General features: G+C 39.3%; 1 protein-coding gene across 1 annotated transcript in view; it reads right to left on the bottom strand.

Annotated features, from left to right (window-relative positions):
• LOC120246209 (regulatory factor X associated protein) overlaps nucleotides 1–6,436 on the bottom strand; it is a 38,625-nt gene extending 32,189 nt beyond the window's left edge. The window contains exon 1 of the mRNA XM_039253635.1: nucleotides 6,308–6,436. Within this exon, the coding sequence (XP_039109566.1) occupies nucleotides 6,308–6,436 (129 nt within the window). The remainder of the gene's footprint in view (nucleotides 1–6,307) is intronic.
• Nucleotides 6,437–18,055: the final 11,619 nt, after the last annotated feature.

Here is an 18,055-nt window from a genome sequence, read left to right as displayed (position 1 = left end):
CAGTCTTTATTATGTGTGCTTGTATTTTCTGTTCCTGTAGCTGAGAAGTTGGCAGAATCTGTTTTGTCTTAAAAAAATATAACATGTGCAGTCACAACTTTCCATTTAATGTGTTGTGCTAAACATCTAAGGGACAGACTCAGATACAACTCACGGTGTTCAAATTAATACCAAATTTTCTCACTTATTAAGACCTCTAAATCTGTGACTCATTCATTTCTCAGATTTCTCATGTTGAGGAATAACTTTATTAGGTAGCTAAAGGTCTAGAAATTTTCAGTCCAAGTTTGATACTGAAGGTTTTTAAAAATCATACTAGGAATTGATCACATTTTTTCCCCTTCAAATTTAAATTTCAGTGCTTTTCCCCAATAGCTGACCTTGACCCAAGAAGGAGCACTTCTTGCAACAAGATTACTTATTAGGAGTAGTAATTTGCTTTGGGACACAACAATGGCCTTGAGGGCCCAATCCCTGCCTCTTATTGCATCTTTGTGTTTCATACTTGGCCAGGCCTGCCCCTTGTATACAGCAGGCAAATATTGTAAGCATTGGACATGGATGAGGTCATCATTTCTTCCAACCTTTTCATTTTGAGGAAATAAGTCCCCAAAAGGTGCCTTCACTTATGAAGAAGGAATTCAGTGAAAAACTAAATCTTAAATCTAGGACTGTCATTCCAGGACCTCCAGTCTAGTGCCCTGTTCACTAGTATGAGAAATACCTGTTGGCTCAATAAAGCACTAAAACAGCCTTCGCAAAGGTCATAAATGACCTTCTAAATGCTGAACTCATTAAAAAGGTTTTTAAGTTTATTTATTTATTTTGAGAGAGACAGAGATAGCACAAGGGGGGAGAGGAAGAGAGAGAGAGAGAGAGAGAGAGAGAATCTCAAGCAGGCACCGCTCCACCAGCTCAGAGCCTGATGTGGGGCTTGCATCCACCAAGCCTTTAGATCATGACCTGAGCGAAAACCAAGAGTTGGATGTTTGACTGAGTACCCAAGCATCCCACCAAACGCATTTATTTTTTCCATTTCTAATATGTCTCGGTCTGTATCCTTGGAAAATAGAGAAAAGAGATATCTTGGGGAACAGCCACCTCAACTTCCTAATTTCTTTTATAGAAACTTAAAAAAAAATTTTTAGGGGCGCCTGGGTGGCTCAGTCGGTTAAGCGTCCAACTTCCGCTTAGGTCATGATATCACGGTTCGTGGGTTCGAGCCCCACGTCGGGCTCTGTGCTGACGACCAGCTTAGAGCCTGGAGCCTGTTTCCAATTCTGTGTCTCCCTCTCTCTCTCTGACCCTCCCCTGCTCATGCTGTCTCTCTCTCTCTCTCCTAGAAATAAATAAATAAAACATAAAAAAAAATTTTATTTTAAAAATTTATTTAAATTTTTTTTTTAATGTTTTATTTATTTCTGAGAGAGACAAGGTGAGCAGGGGAGGGTCAGAGAGAGAGGGAGACACAGAATCCGAAGCAGACTCCAGGCTCTGAGCTGGCTGTCAGCACAGAACCCGAAGCGGAGCTCGAACCCACGAACCGTGAGATCATGACCTGAGCTGAAGTCAGAGGTGTAACTGACTGAGCCACACAGGTGCCCCTCAACTTCCTAATTTCTGATCACTAAAGTTATTTGTTCCATCCTTGCCTGCCTTCTCTTGAGCCAGTGTCTCTATCTTTTTACCTGGGCTCAATCTCATCCTCTTCAGCTTCTTCAGGAACTTTCTCTGTCAAATGTATGCCTTCATCTGCAGTTACAAATCTCTCTCTCTCTCTCTTATTTATAAATTTTTTAATGTTTTATTTATTTCTGAGAGAGAGAGATAGCGTGAACAGGGGAGGGTCAGAGAGAGTAGGGAGACACAGGGTCTGAAACAGTCTCCAGGCTCTGAGCTGGCTGTCAGCACAGAGCCCGACGCGAGTCTCGAACCCACCAACCTTGAGATCATGACCTGAGCTGAAGTCGTATGCTTAACCAACTGAGCATCCAGGCACCCCTCTTTTTTTTTTTTATATATATAGTTTATTGTCAAATTGGTTTCCATATAACACCCAGTGCTCATCCCAACAAGTGCCCTCCTCCATACCCATCACCCATTTTCCCCTCTCCCCCCCATCAACCCTCTGTTTGTTCTCAGTATTTAAGAGTCTCTCATGGTTTGCCTCCCTGCCTCTCCTCAACTATGTTTTCCCCTTCTCTTCCCCCATGGTTCTCTGTTAAGTTTACTCCTGTTCCACATATGAGTGAAAATATATGGTATCTGTCTTTCTCTATTTGACTTATTTCACTTAGCATAATTACCTTCAAGGTCCATCCATGTTGCTACAAATGGCCAGATTTCATTCTTTTTCTTGACCTTAAAGAAAAGTTCTCCATTGTTCTCCATTGAGGACAATATTAGTTGTGGGTTTTTTGTATATGACCTTTATTATGTTGAGGTATATTCCCTCTATCCCTGCTTTGTGGAGGTTTTTATCATGAGTGGATGTTGTACCTTGTCAAATGCTTTTTTCTACACCAATTGAAAGGAAAATGTGGTTCTTACCCTTTCTTTTTAAGGTGGTGTAACATGTTGACTGATTGACAAATATTGAACCACACTTGCAGTCCAAGAATAAATCCCACTTGACTGTGGTGAATGATTCTTTTAATATACTGTTGGATTTGATTTGCTAGTATTTTATTGAGAATTTTTGCATCCATGTTCATTAGGAATATTGGCCTGTAGTTCTCTTTTTAGTGGAGTCTTTATCAGGTTTTCATATCAGGGTGATGCAGATCTCACACAATGAATTTGTTTGGCTTGCAATTCCTAACCAAGACTTTTATTTTATTTTTAAAGCGAATTTTTTTTTTTTTATTTTGAGAGAGAAAGAGAGCACAATCAGGGGAGAGACAGAAAGATGGGGAGAAAGAGAATCCTAAGCAGACTCTGCACTGTCAGTGCAGAGCCCAACATGGAGCTCGAACTCATAAACTGTGAGATCATGACGTGAGCTAATACCAAGAGTCATACACTCACTCAACCAAACCCATCCAGGTGCCTCACCTAACCAAGACTTTTAAAATGATAATGTCTTCAAATTCTTGGCCACCATGAATTTGTTCCACAGGGCACATCATCAGATTCACTCTGCAAGGAGCTTCACACTGAAGCTGTTCATGGCCAAAGGAGACTAGAGAAATCTGACCCCTCAAGAATCTACCAGTCAAAACAACAACAAAATAATCTACTCGCCTGAAGCTTGTGGGGATCAATTTCCTGCAGCAGACCTACAGCCCATTTAAAGCATGTAAGTATCAAGGGCATGCTGATTGGGAAGCTCTGTCTATACCATTTCCTCTAGGCCTTATTCCTTTTCAGCATACCTGAGGGACTCACAATGGCATATTTTTGAAAACTCCTGGGTATTCTGTTACATTCCCCATAGAGACATTCTCCACACTTCCCTCTACTTAAGAATGGGTATTCTAGGGGTGCCTGGGTGGCTTAGTTGGTTAAGCGTCTAACTCTTGATTTTGGCTCAGGTTATGATCTCATGATTCGTGGGATCAAACCCTGCATCTGAGCTGTTAGCTCAGAGCCTGCTTGGGATTCTCTCTCTCCCTCTCTGCTCCTCCTCCACTCATGCTTTCCCTCCCTTCCTCCCTCCCTCTCTAAATAAGCAAGCAAACAAACAAACAAACTTAAAAAATATCGCAAAGAATGGATATTCTATAGCCATCTCTTATAAATTTTGCACAGTCTCTTGGCTGTAACAATCATACCTATGGATGATACTCACACCTACCTCTATGTTCAGCCTCAACCTCTCTCGGGGCCATTCTATATTTCCTGCTTCCTGAATTTCATCATCATATACGCATCTTGTTATCATTTTACAGTTGGTGTATTTCAAACTGAACTCATCCACCTTTCCTAAATCTATTCTTCTTCCTGTGTTCTTTATCTCTGTTTTAACTACTACCATCTCTCCTGACACATATTCTGGCCTTGTCTTTGACTCGTCTCTTTTCCAGCTGATTATTTGCCAAATCTAGTCAAGTTCATCTCACGGTGAGCTCTTGGCACCTGTCCTGTCCTCTTCATCTGTAATGTTATATCTAGTATGTTGCAGTGAAACCATAGTTGTTGAAGAGATTTTTCCTATTGCCAGTAAGGGTTAGTGGGTCCCCCCCCCCATTTCTACAAGTGTAACTTCCAAGAATAGCCCTCTGCCCTTTTTGGGGCACTTGTGATTTGCTACCTCGTACTCTTGTTACTTGTGAACCTGTTTTGTTGCCCTTCCTAATCTGTAATTTCTTTGAGGGAAAACTACAGCACAGTTTTCTGTGCTTGCTGCAACAAATTGTCAGAAAGTTGGTGGCTTAAAACAACAGAAAGTTATTCTCTGACAGTTCTAGAGGCTCAAAGTCTGAAATCAAAATGTTAACAAGACCACGTTCGCTCTGGCAGCTTTCGGGAAGAATCCTCCCCTGGCTCTCCTGACTTCTGGTGGCAGCTGGCATTCCTTGGCTCATGGCTGCCTCACTCCAGGCCCTGCTCCATCTTCGTATTACTTTCTCTTCCCTGTGTCTGTCTGTCATCCCTTTCTTATAAGGGTACATGTGGTGGCATTTAGTGCCCACCCAGATAATCCAGTGTAGCTTCCTCATCTTGGCGATATTAATCTCATCAACAAAGACCCTCTTCCCAAATAAGGTAACATTCAGAGGTTCTAAGAATTAGGACATGGACATTTTTTGGAAAGCCATATTCCAATCTACCACAACATCTTTGAGTAAGTGGTCTTAAGAGCCACGAGTAATATTTTCAACTTGAAATATTTTGGTTTACCTCAGGATTGGTAAAATAGAAAGAGAGGACTAGTGTTCAATCAATGTGTACAAACCAAAGATGATACCTAATTCAATGTTCTGGTCAATAGCTAGCATAGAGATATGGTATTGGACAGACCAGCCAGGCACTACCGACATGTTCAGAGCAGAATCAAACCAGCACTGCCTCTGTCAGTGCAGGGGGCTGCATTATCCCAGGATCAGGACATGCTCATCCCATAACTCCAGGGGCCATCTTTATAAGTTACAATGAAAAACAATTCCTGACACATTAAGCACTAATCAGTTCTACCATTTTTGCAGAAAAGTGTTCTGATTTTGCTTCATTTTGTTTTTAAACATTTTTTAAAGTTTATTTTTTTTAATGTTTATTTTTGAGAGAGAGAGAGAGAGAGACAGAAAGCAAGTGGGGGAGGGACAGAGAGAGAGGGAGATACAGAATCCAAAGCAGGCTCCAGGCTCTGGACTGTCAGTACAGAGCCTGATGCAGGGCTCCAACCCACAGACCTCAGTGCAAGATCATGACCTGAGCCAAAGTTGGACCCCCAACCGACTAAGGCTCCCAGGTACCCCAAAAGCTTATTTATTAATTTTGAAAGAGAGAGAGAGAGAGCATGAGTGGGAGAGGGGCAGAGAGAGAGAGGGAGAGAGAGAATCCCAAGCAGTCTCTGTGCTGTCACTTCAGAGCCTGACGTGGGGCTCAATCCCACGAACCATGAGATCATAATGTGAGATGAAATCAAGAGTCAGATGCTCAACTGACTGAGCCACCCAGGCACTCCTGCTTTTAAACATTTTTTAATCTTGTCATTGTAAAAAAATATTGTGTTTTTTTTCAATTCACCACATATTTATGGAGTACTTAGCACTATGGTAGATTAAATGGGGAGATAGATTAAATGTATATGTATAATTTAAACTAATTCTGTCACTAAGCAAAACTATGATGTAGATGAAGTCTCTAGGGGTACAATCATATTTCCAAAACAATTTGACCTTTTAGGGATCTAGTGCTTCATATATTTGTGAGTGTATTTATATATAAAGGGGTGCCAAACATAACATTAATATAAAGCGTTATACTGCAGAGGCCAAACCCAACAGACTTCTCCAAGAAGACAGGCCTTTATTATCTTATATTCTAGCTCTCAGTTTTTCAGGCTTTCGGAATAGGTGTAAGCGGTATTATTTTTGAGAAAGGAAGCACGCCATACAGGTGGTCGCACTGAATAGATGGCTGTGTTCTCCATGCATGGCTTGCAGTGCTGATTCTGATGATCATAATCTATATAAACAATAAGTTAGTACGTGTCTTAAATTGGACTTCAGGACTGTACTAAACTGAAGGGGAAAACAAAACCAACTAGATGAGGAAGCAAAAAATAAATCTCCTAGTTTATGAGTTCAGAAAATTATTGCAGTTCTTTTTTCTTCCCTCTGACTAATTGGAAGTTTGAGCACACAGCCTTCCCGTTGTACTTGAGCAGAGAAGCAGGAAAATCCATTAGCAGTTCCGTAGAGCTGCTGGAGGCCCTGTCAGACTGCGGCTCTGGGCTGCAGCGACGGCGCGCGTTAGGATTTGGAGGCTCCATGCGAGCATGTGGTCGTGGACTTTGTCAATGTCAGGTCATCTGCATAAGACAGTATCCTAGTGTCTACCTCCCGGACCCACTCGAGCCTGTTTGTCCTGCTTCATAAGGCATGAATGTACCACTCTACATATGGGGCTGATATTTATTTGGAATCATTAATTTCTCCTTTCCCTTAAAAAAATATTTCTATAATACTGAAAAAAGAAAGCAGCTTCTTGCTAATTAGAGTCCTCAAATGTCAAGAAGGGAATCTGGTAGTAATAGAAAAATAGAATCCTAGATGAATGATTCACCAGTGGATGGAAGAATATATGTGTGTAGATTTTATGCTGCAGGATGTTTATATGTCCAATATGGTCAAAAATAAAAGTGAAATTTTCTCTTTACCATAAATGGTAGGGTTTTGGCCAGTTCCGTAGTGATTTAAATAGGCTGCACAATGTGTCACATGGAAAACCAAGAGTTTAGTATAAAGCAGGGTGTTTTTTAACAGTTTGTTGACATTAAACCCCTCCCTTCCCCATCCCCATCACTTCTGTTAGGTGAGAACTCTTCATTCATCCATCCATTTCAACAAACATTTAAACAGTACCTATTACGATGGAGGAGTGTGAAAGAAGTGATCACTCACTAGAGCTGTGACACGGTCGAGGTACAGGCATGGAGGAATCCAGACCAGACTGGGTGGAGTGACGTCAGCCAGGCCAGGGCGCCAGGGAGGAGCCGTTCCCTGGCTGGCAGCTCTTGCAGCCTGTGGAATGACCGTGCACAAAAGCCCAGGGACAGCAGGGCACCTTCTAAGGGCTTATTGACTGGGGCAAGTTAAGGGACAAAGCTGTAGATTCAGGTAGGGGTCAGATTTACAAGCCAAAATCAGGATTTTTGTTATATTCTTAAAATAATCTGAAGTATTTAAAACTGCTGACAGATTTTAAATAGGGAAGTGACATGAGAATTGATTTCCACTCAGAAACTAGAGCTAAGCATAGCTTAAGATGCCTTTTCTGACACAGGTTAAGAGAAAAAGACATTATTCTCCCCAAGATGCTTTGAGGGAGTAAAAAAAAGGTGCCAAAAAAAGTTTGGAAAACAGTTCATATTAGATCCCTTTTTTTGGAGATGCTTTATTCATATTTGCATATTAAGGGAGTGTGAAAAGCTGGTAGCAAACAAATCATTCTAATTTTCTTTAAGCCAGGGTCTTTCAAACTTTTTGATTAATTACAGATTTTGTTTCTCTTATAGCATTTACTGACATTCTTTGTAATTCCCAAGGGGTAGAATTTGGAAACAATTGGCCAGTATAAGAGACTCTGCTGTGTAGAAAGAGAATCACAACCACCTACCCCAGGTAGGGAAAATGTCAGCCAGATGTTGGGAGAAGGTACTTCATTTTATATGGAGTGTGCTGTAAGGCCTTCATTTCATTGGAAACAAATTTCATTTTCACTCACACCACAGAAGAAGAGGGGAATAGCACTGTCTTCCTTCCTGGTACCTGAACTCTATCCTTATATTCATGACTGAATTAGAAAATCCTACGGTCGGGGTTGGGTAATGACTGGTGATAAATCTCAGCATTAGCTCTTCTAAAACCGAAGAGATGGCAAGGCAGAGGACAGAGAGTGCTTTTCTATCATATACACTGACCAGTGCTTTCTAACTAGATCATCTCTTTTTATAATTTATTTAAAAGCAGGGATGCCTGGGTGGTTCAGGCGATTAGACATCCTATTTGGGCCCAGGTCATGATCTTGCGGTTCGTGGATTCAAGCTCCGCATTGGGGTCTGTGCTGACCACTCAGAGCCTGGAGCCTGCTTCAGATTCTATGTCTCCCTCTCCCGCTACCCCTCTACCCCTCACACTCTGTCTGTCTGTCTGTCGCTCTGTCTCAAAAATAAATAAATATTTTTAAAAAGTTTAAAGAAAATAGAATGTTCCTATTTTCTTTGGAATCTAAATATTGTCTGTATTTTACAATTGTTTTTCTTTCCCCTGATGTGGTTTTTAATAAGAATGGAAACTGTTTTTTTTCAGTAAAGTAGAAATTGTTAAGTCCTTTTAGTAAGCCTTGGAATGTAACTACAATCGGTTACCCAAAAAGTATGTAGTTGGAAAAATAAATCCTAATTACTTTTGACTTGAGTGGTACATCTCTTTTAAACTCAGTAATATGGTACACATCTGGTGTAGGAAAAACATTTAGCATTGTAGTCATTTCTTTGATGTTGAAGGCTAGTACTGAGAAGGACTCCAGAGAACATTCCTTAGTTCAGAGCAAATGAAGGGAGTTGTAAAAGTAATGCTAAATCTTCACATCTAGTTAGGATGGCTCTTTCTGGCCCTCTCCTCTTCTCCCTTGTTTGTTCAAAGTCTGCTCCCATTTCTGTTGACATTTTGCTCTCTCCGTTTATTCTTGGTGGTTGAAGAAAGCTTCATGCTCATCCTTCCTTGTCTCATTTCCTCCCTCAGCTGTTAGGGAATAGCTAGAGAAGAGCGTGATGTAGCAACATAAAGGGACAGTCTTCACTCTGCTCCTGTAGGCTGAAGCATAGGTTTCAGGGCAAGTGAAAACACTAGTCTATGTTGAAACTCTGCCACTAGCTAATCATGTGCCAGTCATGTCACCCTACTGAGATGAGGTTTCCATTCTGTAACTAACCAATTTGGGGGAACTGTGTTTGGCAATTTTCCTTTGAAATACATTTAATGAATGCCTAACTTTGTACTTTTATGTATCCATTTAACAAATATTGACGAAATACCTATTATGTGCTAGCATTGTTGGGAGAATATAGAAATGAGCAAAATGATATGGTTCCTGCCTTCATAGAATTATGTACTTTCTAATGAGGAGATTTAAAAATAATGGTAAAATAGGTAAAATAGTGTTCTTCCATCCCATTCTCCTATTATATTTTATTTTTCCCTTTGCTTCTAAATTTTGTATCCTAGCCAGCAGAGCTGCCAACATCCATTTTGTTTGTAAAATAAAATGCATTAATATTAATATCAGAAGTTACTGTCAGAATATATATATTTTTTAAGGAAAAAAAATTCCTATAACTTCTCTATCTGGAGATTCACATGCTTACTTTAAATGTGAAATGACATTTTTTTGGTTTTTCAGTGTTTAAACGCTGGCATACCATAGAGTCTAACAGAAGCCTTTTGAAGTTTCCTTTTCTTTGCAGATTTATCATTACACATATTAAATGTTATCTGTCTTCTAGGTGATCTTTAATAAAGGAGACTCTTGTCTTTGACATTTGCCCTAGGCATAGAATGATATTTTAAGTTGAAAGCATTGCAGCATTTTAAACTTTATTATCTTTTAGAAGAATTACCCTATATTGTATGTATCAATGTTAGTAATATTTAATTCCAAAGATTTCAATTAAAATAAGGTCCCAAACATAAACTTCAGGAGAAGAAAAATGAGCAAAGTTTGCTTATTTTAATTCATCATAATTAGGCTCTGGATCATGGCTCAGCAAACTTGAAGACACTTATTATGCTGAGACTGACTGTCATTTGGGAGTAGTGTTAGGCATGTGGGTAGACTTTCCTTTTCTTTTATACATGATATCAAAGGGAGGCTTTTGTTTGAATGCAGCTCCTTTTGCATGCTTAGGAAAGGTGGTATGGATTTTCCTACTGATTTCACTGAGGACTTATCAGTTATCAGAAGTTCAACTTAGCATTTGAAAACTTGGCAGCTGTTGTGAAGTGGAAAACGCTATGGGGTCAGAATTTGGGAAGATGGAGAAGGGCAGGTTAGATGTTGAGAAAAGTCTCCATATTCTACAAGAACACGTTGCTGGTATCTCCCGGTGTGCCCAATATCTGTATCCTTCAAAGACATACACAGGAAATAATGTCTCCAGGTCATAATTCCAAGATAGATGTCCTTTCCTCCCTCCTTTCTTCCTTACCGAAGCATTAATTGAATATGTGCATTTGTGCTGAGGATGAAGAATGCTCCATCATCTACCCTTATCTCTGCCATTCAGATGTATATACACTTTAGTCATGTGTTCCTTTTATTATTATTTTTATTGTGGTAAAATAGACATAACATAAAAGTTAACCATTTTAATGTACACAGTTCAGTGACATTAAGTGCATCTACACTGTTGTACAGCTGTCTCCAAAACTTTTCATCTTCCCAAACTGAAGCTCCGTACCCGTTCAGCAATCACCATTCTACTTTCTGTTTCTATGAATTTGACTAATCTAGGTGCTTCAAATAAGAGGAATGATATAATATTTGTCCTTCTGCACCTGGATTATCTCACACTTCACGTAATGTTATTTATTTATTTATTTATAATTTACATCCAAGTTAGTCAGCATATAGTTCAATAATGTTTTCAGGAGTAGATTCTAGTGATCCATTCCCTATGTACACACCTAGTCCTCATCCTAACAAGTGTCCTCAATGCCCCTCACCCATTTAAGCCATCACCCCCACCCACAACCCCTCCAACAACCCTCAGTTTGTTCTCTGTATTAAAAAGTCTCTTATGTTTTGTCCTCTCCCTGATTTTATATTATTTGTGCTTCCCTTCCCTTATGTTCATCTGTTCTGTATCTTAAATTCCACATATGAGTGAAGTCATATGATATTTGTCTTTCTCTGACTGACTTATTTTGCCTAGCATAATACACTCTAGTTCCATCCACGTTCTTGCAAAAGGCAAGATTTCATTCTTTTTGACTGCTGAGTAATACTCCATTGTGTGTGTGTGTGTGTGTGTGTACACACACATGGATATATATATACATATATATGTATATATATATATGATGCACCACATCTTTATCCATTCATCTATTGATACACACACACACACACACACATATATATATAAAATACACCACACACACACACACACATATTATATAAGATACACCACATCTTATTTATCCATTCATCTATTGATGGACATTTGGGCTCTTTCCATATTTTGGTTATTGTCAATAGTGCTGCTATAAACATTGGGGTGCATGTGCCCCTTTGAAACAGCACACCTGTATCCTTTGGATATATATCTAGTAGTGCAGTTGCTGAGTTGTAGAGTACTTCTATTTTTAACTTTTTGAGGAACCTCCATACTGTTTTCCAGAGTGGCTGCAGCATTTTGCATTTCCACCAGCAGTGCAAAAGATACTGTCTTTCTCTGCATCCTTGCTAATATGTTGTTGCCTGAGTTGTTAATTTTAGCCATTCTACCTGGTGTGAGGTGGTATCTCATTGTGGTTTTGATTTGTGTTTCCCTGACGATGAGGGATGTTGAGCATTTTTTCATGTGTCTGTTACCCATCTGGATGTCTTCTTTGGAGAATTGTCTATTCATGTCTTTTGCCCATTTCTTCACTGGGTTATTTCTTTTTTGGGTGTTGAGTTTGATAAGTTCTTTATAGATTTTGGTTACTAACCCTTTATCTGATATGTCATTTGCAAATATCTTCTCCCATTCCATTGGTTGCCTTTTAGTTTTGCTGATTGTTTCCTTTGCCGTGCAGAAAGAAGCTTTTAATCTTGATGAGATCCCAACAGTGCATTTTTGCTTTTGTTTCCCTTGCCTCCAAAGACGTGTTGAGTAAGAAGTTGCTGCAGTCAAGGTCTAAGAAATTTTTGCCTGCTTTCTTCTCTGGCTTCCTATATTATGTTTAGGTCTTCCATCCACTTTGAGTTTATTTTTGTGTATGGTGTAAGAAAGCGGTCCAGGTTCATTTTTCTGCATGTTGCTGTCCAGTATTCCCAACACCATTTGCTGAAGAGACTACCTATTCATAGGAGACCATAATGCTATGAAACTTAAAATCAACCACAAGAAAAAATTTGGTAAGACAGCAAATACTTGGAAACTAATCCTCCTAAAGAACGAATGGGCTAGCCAAGAAATTAAAGAGGAAATGGAAAAGTACATGGAAGCCAATGAAAATGATAACACCACAGCCCAAAACCTGCGGGATGAAGCAAAGGTGGCCATAAGAAGGAAGTATATAGCAATCCAGGTCTTCCTAAAGAAGGAAGAAAAGTCTCAGGTATACAACCTAACCTTACACTTAAAGAGCTGGAAAAAGAACAGCAAATAAAACCCAAACCCAGCAGAAGAGGGGAAATAATAAAGATTAGAGCAGAAGTCAATGGTATTGAAATAATTAAAAAAAAAATAGAGCAGATCAATGAAACCAGGAGCTGGTTCTTTGAAAGAATCAACAAAATTGATTAACCCCTAGCCAGTTCGATCAAAAAGAAAAAAGAAAGGACCCAAAAAAATCAAATCAAGAATGAAAGAGGAGAGATCACAACACTGCAGAAATACAAACAATAATAAGAAAACAGTATGAGCAATTATATGTCAATAAATTGGGCAGTCTGGAAGAAATGTGCAAATTCACAGAAGCATATAAACTACCAAAACTGACACAAGAAGAAAGAGAAAATTTGAACAGACCCATAATATTAAAGAAATTGAATTAGTAATCAAAAATCTCCCAAAGAACAGGAGCCCAGGGCCAGGTGACTTTCCAGGGGAATTCCATATAATGTCTTTAAGGTTCATTCAAATTATACCTTGTTCAGAATTTCCTTCCTTTTTAAGGTTGAACAATGTTCCATTGTGTGCATGTATATAAAATATATACAAAAATATAACTATATAACAATTATATTATTACTAATGTTATATATTAGTAATATAAATATAATAACAAATGAATATAAATAATTGGCTATCATAAATAATGCTGACATGAATACATCAGTCCACGCTGACATGAATATGATGACTGTTATTAAAAACAAAAACAAACCCAGAAAATAACAGGTGTTGCTGAGGATGTGCAGAACTAGAACTCAAACACTGCTAATGGGAATGGATCAAGGTGCAGCCATAGTGGAAAACAGGATGGCAGTTCCTTAGAAAATTAAATACAGGTTCAGCATATGAAAAATCCCTCACAAAAATACATACATATATATATATATGAATTGAAGATGTGCCTTGTTGATTGTGCCTGCTAGATCATGATGCCGTTTTTTCAGTTCTATTCACCAATTACGCAAAGATTTTAGTTGCAAATCCCCCACTCAGATGTCCAACTTCCATGATATCCATCAGTCGTTTATGCAAACTCATCAAAGGTCCAGCAATTTTATATACTTTTATAAGTGGGTATAGATTCACTGAAATTCCACGTGTGGATGATTTGAAAACAGGTTTGAAAAAAGTATTGTCAACTCTTAAAATGTGAGCACATGAGAGAGTTGTGACAGGTGGCATACATAGTTGTCAGTTGTATGATCATATACTAATGGAAATAATTTCAAACATTCATTGTTCAAAATACTCTCCTCTGAGCAATTTTTTTAAGAAGCAGTTGTTTTCTCCTTATCAAAATCAAAATTATCAAAATGGGAGCTTTATCTTGAAGGTGGTGATAAAGGTTATTTATATCTTTGAAAATATCTTCCAGGGACGCCTGGGTGGCTTAGTCGGTTAAGCGTCCGACTTTCGCTTAGGTCATGATCTTGCGGTTCGTGGGTTCGAGCCCCGCGTCGGGCTTTGTGCTGACTGCCAGCTCGGAGCCTGGAGCCTGTTTCAGTCTGTGACTCCCTCTCTCTCTGACCCTCCCCTGCTCACGCTGTCTCTCTCTCTCTCTCCTGGAAATAAATAAAACATTAAAAAAAAAAATAAAATACAAAACAAAACAGAAATAGACTCATAAATACAGAGAACAAACTAGTGGTTTCCAGGGAAGGGGTTGGGAGATGGGCCAAATAGGTAAATGGAATTAAGAGGTTCNGGAGCCTGGAGCCTGTTTCAGTCTGTGACTCCCTCTCTCTCTGACCCTCCCCTGCTCACGCTGTCTCTCTCTCTCTTTCCTAGAAATAAATTTAAAAAAAAAAAATTAAAAAAAAAAAAAAAGAAAATATCTTCCAAACAGACTATCCTAACAGTCATTGTCATCCCAGGAAAAAAAGTCAGCAAATTTGGAGCATGGTGTTTTATATAATAAAGATGTATAATACCCTTATATTCAACAAAGCTTTTATGTATTTTGCCACAAATAGGAAAAAAAACCCAAAACCTTGTGTCCTTCAAAAGAGTGCCATGGTTATTCCTCATGTCATTACAAAGTATTGTACAGAGTTTTTATTTTAAAGATCTTGTCTTCATGGAAAGGAACTACATTTTTTACATCTACATTTTGACATTTGGCATACTCCTGGCTTCAACTGCTTTCCTGTAACATCTTGATTATGAGTGATATGGTGCAGGATTTCATATGTGGAAATGCTTCTATGACTTTATCCCATATTTTTATGCCATTTTAAGTAGCCATTCAATGAAGCAAATTTTTTCACAAATAATTGTTTTTATTAAAGAAGTTACCATTGAGAATATATCTTCTTGGTATATGTTTTCCTTTAGTTCATAAGAAAAGGAGTTATTTTTGTCTTTCTTTTTTGAAACAGATTAGTAACATCAAAAGTTGGTTTTTTAGCAATAGCTCTACTTTTTTCTATCTATACAGAAAACCTGTATTATTATATACTTATTTTAATATTTATTTCTTTACATCTTCAGACATTCAGCAGTGTTGGCTGAGAATTTTTCAATTACATTTACTGATAAAGGAATGCATTTCAGCTTGTCTCCATAGTGATTTTCTTGTATTTCAAGTATTTTTTTTTTTACCATAAGAGGAAGAATAAGTACTTATCTATTCATGCATGACTTTTCTTTTCTTTCTTTCTTTTTTTTTAAATATTTCATTATTAAGCAAGGAGACTCAAAAGAGACTTCTAAACATTTTAATTGTAGTGAAGTTTTGTGAAGTACTGGATTGATTGTTGTCTGACTTCGCCCATGGTATGTGAGGAATTCACCAGAGGGAGTGGGTGGGGGAGCATTCTCCAGGCAGAGTAAAGAGCAGATGCAGACATATGATGCTGTGAAAAAGGTGGGCAGCTTGGAAACTTGTGAATAGCTCTGCTTGATCACCAAAAGAAGAACGTAGGGGACCATAGGCGATGAGATAGAAAATGACAGCAGAAGCCGGATCTGAGGTTTTCTTTACGGGGAGTGAGCAGTGAAATGAAACTTAGCCCAGGTTCTTTATCAAACAGAACCTGAGGTAAGTATTAAATGCTAATGCTTTCCTGGAAAGGTAATGTGAAGGCAGTAAGACAGGAAAAGTGCAATAAGTCAGGGAAGGATGGGAGGTAACACAAGGTCTTCATTATGAAGCTGGTCACCACTTCACAAAGAAACAGAGCCAGTTGCTCAGCCACTTGAAACAGCTCCAAAGAGGCTCTACCAAAAAGGTGTGCCTCAGAGCATTACATCAGAGGGTGTATGGGAAGAGAATCCATCTGATAGCATCTTCCCTTCTCTTGTCTCCCATTGAACAGAGCTCACTGATGAGGTATCAACTCCCTTCTACTTTTGAACTGCATCACCTTCTAGAGAACCAGATTTATACCTTGCAGTGTGGTGCTTCATCTGAGTCTGGGATTGGTCGTTGTGGCAGTGGTTGAGGCAGAACAAATAGCTAAGGGTTGATTGACAGGTGAGGCTGAGGGAATCTGTGGCAGTACATAAGGTGTACCCAATACAAATGGCCTCTTATGCTCCTCAGATATGCTCGTGACCTTCCATTGTATATGGCTTCTGTGATATAATATTGGGCTTCTGTTGTTACGAGAACAGACTGCTTTTAGTACTCCCCCCCAGAGAGGAGGAACAAGTCAGTCAGTCACAGAATTCCCCTCAGGAAGGAGACTTGTGATTTTCAGAAAAGAGGCAAGTGAGTTAGTGAAATAAGCTACAATCTCTGTGCTGAGGCTGGTCCTGAGGCTTTAATTGATATTTATCATCTCTCTCCTCTCACACATTTTATATACTTCCCTCATCCTGGGCCAGCTTTTGTTGGTCTATATTGCTTTCTTGGTGAGGTGACCTAGAACTTCAAGTGGGCTCACCCTTTGCTTGCCCTGTACTCTTTAGGTCATGACTGCTGTGTTTTTCCATTAACCATTACCAGTGGGCATGTGAATACTGAGAGATACCCAGTGGATCCCCTGGGTTTCAGACACTATCCCCTTTGGAGCCATTGTGTGGTGGTAACACTAGCTCTTTTAATTAATTCATTAAGAGAGTAAACCATTTCTTTACCTGTTGGACTATTGGCAAAATATTGTCATTAAAGCTCAAAATGGGACTCTTATATACAGTAGCAGACGTGTCTCTTCTCTGGGAACTAGGGTCTCTAATTGGGAAGGACCTTAGATTTCAATGAGTAGAAGCACAAATATAATCAATAGACCCCTGTGTTTAATGATGAGGGAATAACTTGTATGTATCTTGCTTCCTGGACCCATATACTCTTACTGTTAGGAGCATAGTACTATATATCACTTGTCGATTTGGTCCATATCTCACTTCTTGGAAGACAGCACTCAAACCCCACAAGATATTGGATTCATAGTTGAGCTTTCAACAGGGTATCTGTCATTCTGTTGGTCTGGTGGAGTACATAGTATTATCATTGAGTCCCCTGGTAACAAGTCCACTTTTGTACCTCTTTTGCTGTAGAAAAAATCCCACATTGGAACTAACATTGTGTAGAAAACATGTCGAAGGATAAAGCATTCTGCAAGCCCTTTGATAGTGGTGTTGATAGAGGCTTTGCAGGTAGGAAAGGCAGCCCTCTATCCAGAGTATGTATCAATTTTGTATGGGTTAATAATTACTGCCCCCCCCAGCATGGAAAAATTGACTTGCCACTAGATAGGTTGTTGGGTGACATCTAAAGGGATGGTGACACATTGAGGGCACATCTTTAGTCTCTGATATTGGCACATTGGACACTCATAAGTGGCTGTAGCTAGACTGGTGATGATGACAAGAAGCCATTGTTCTTAGGCCCGTGCATAGTCTTCATCCTTGTTACCCTGTCTACTCTGTAGCTTATTGCACAAGCATTGGGCTGGTCAAGGAGACTATCCAGGGTCATCCTGTCAGACTGTCTTTCAGAGTCACCCACATTTGGGGCTATAATGTGGTAACATCATTTCTAGCTACACCAACACACACTATGAGCCAGTCTTATGCTTTCTTTCTCTGAGAAATTTCTGGGTCATCTCAGAAATTGATGGGTTGAAAGAGAGGCACTGATGTAGTAGGAGTAGATGGCATGTAGTCTGGACCAGCAGTTGACAGTGATTTTACTCATAATTTTGGACCTGCTCCAGCCCCATCACAAATGTGCCACTTTGTGCATATAGTAGATTGCTGCTGTGTCTGTCCAGCAGTATGATTTGGTGGATCTAAGAACATGCTAAGTGTACAGAGGTCACACTTCCTCTGTCTGGTCCAGTGATTGATCATAGCAGATTGATCATAGCATAGTAAGGCAAGTCTATTCCTAGGAGACAGGGACTCCTCTAAGAGGAGGTTTTAGCTTGTGGATGTCCCAGCATTCCTCCCAAAATTTCCTTGGAACTACACTGGAGTCTAAGATGCTTCTTTCTAACCTTCCTTCCTTCTTTCTCTCCTTCCGTCAGGATCAGATCTGTAACATGTTTAATTGAATCTTGG

This window comes from Hyaena hyaena, unplaced genomic scaffold (assembly GCF_003009895.1).
Source record: "Hyaena hyaena isolate Hyena2069 unplaced genomic scaffold, ASM300989v1 scaffold_457, whole genome shotgun sequence".
Lineage (NCBI taxonomy): Eukaryota > Metazoa > Chordata > Mammalia > Carnivora > Hyaenidae > Hyaena > Hyaena hyaena.
The sequence above is the reverse complement of the archived record's forward strand: the minus strand, read 5'-3'. Positions and strand labels throughout refer to the sequence as shown.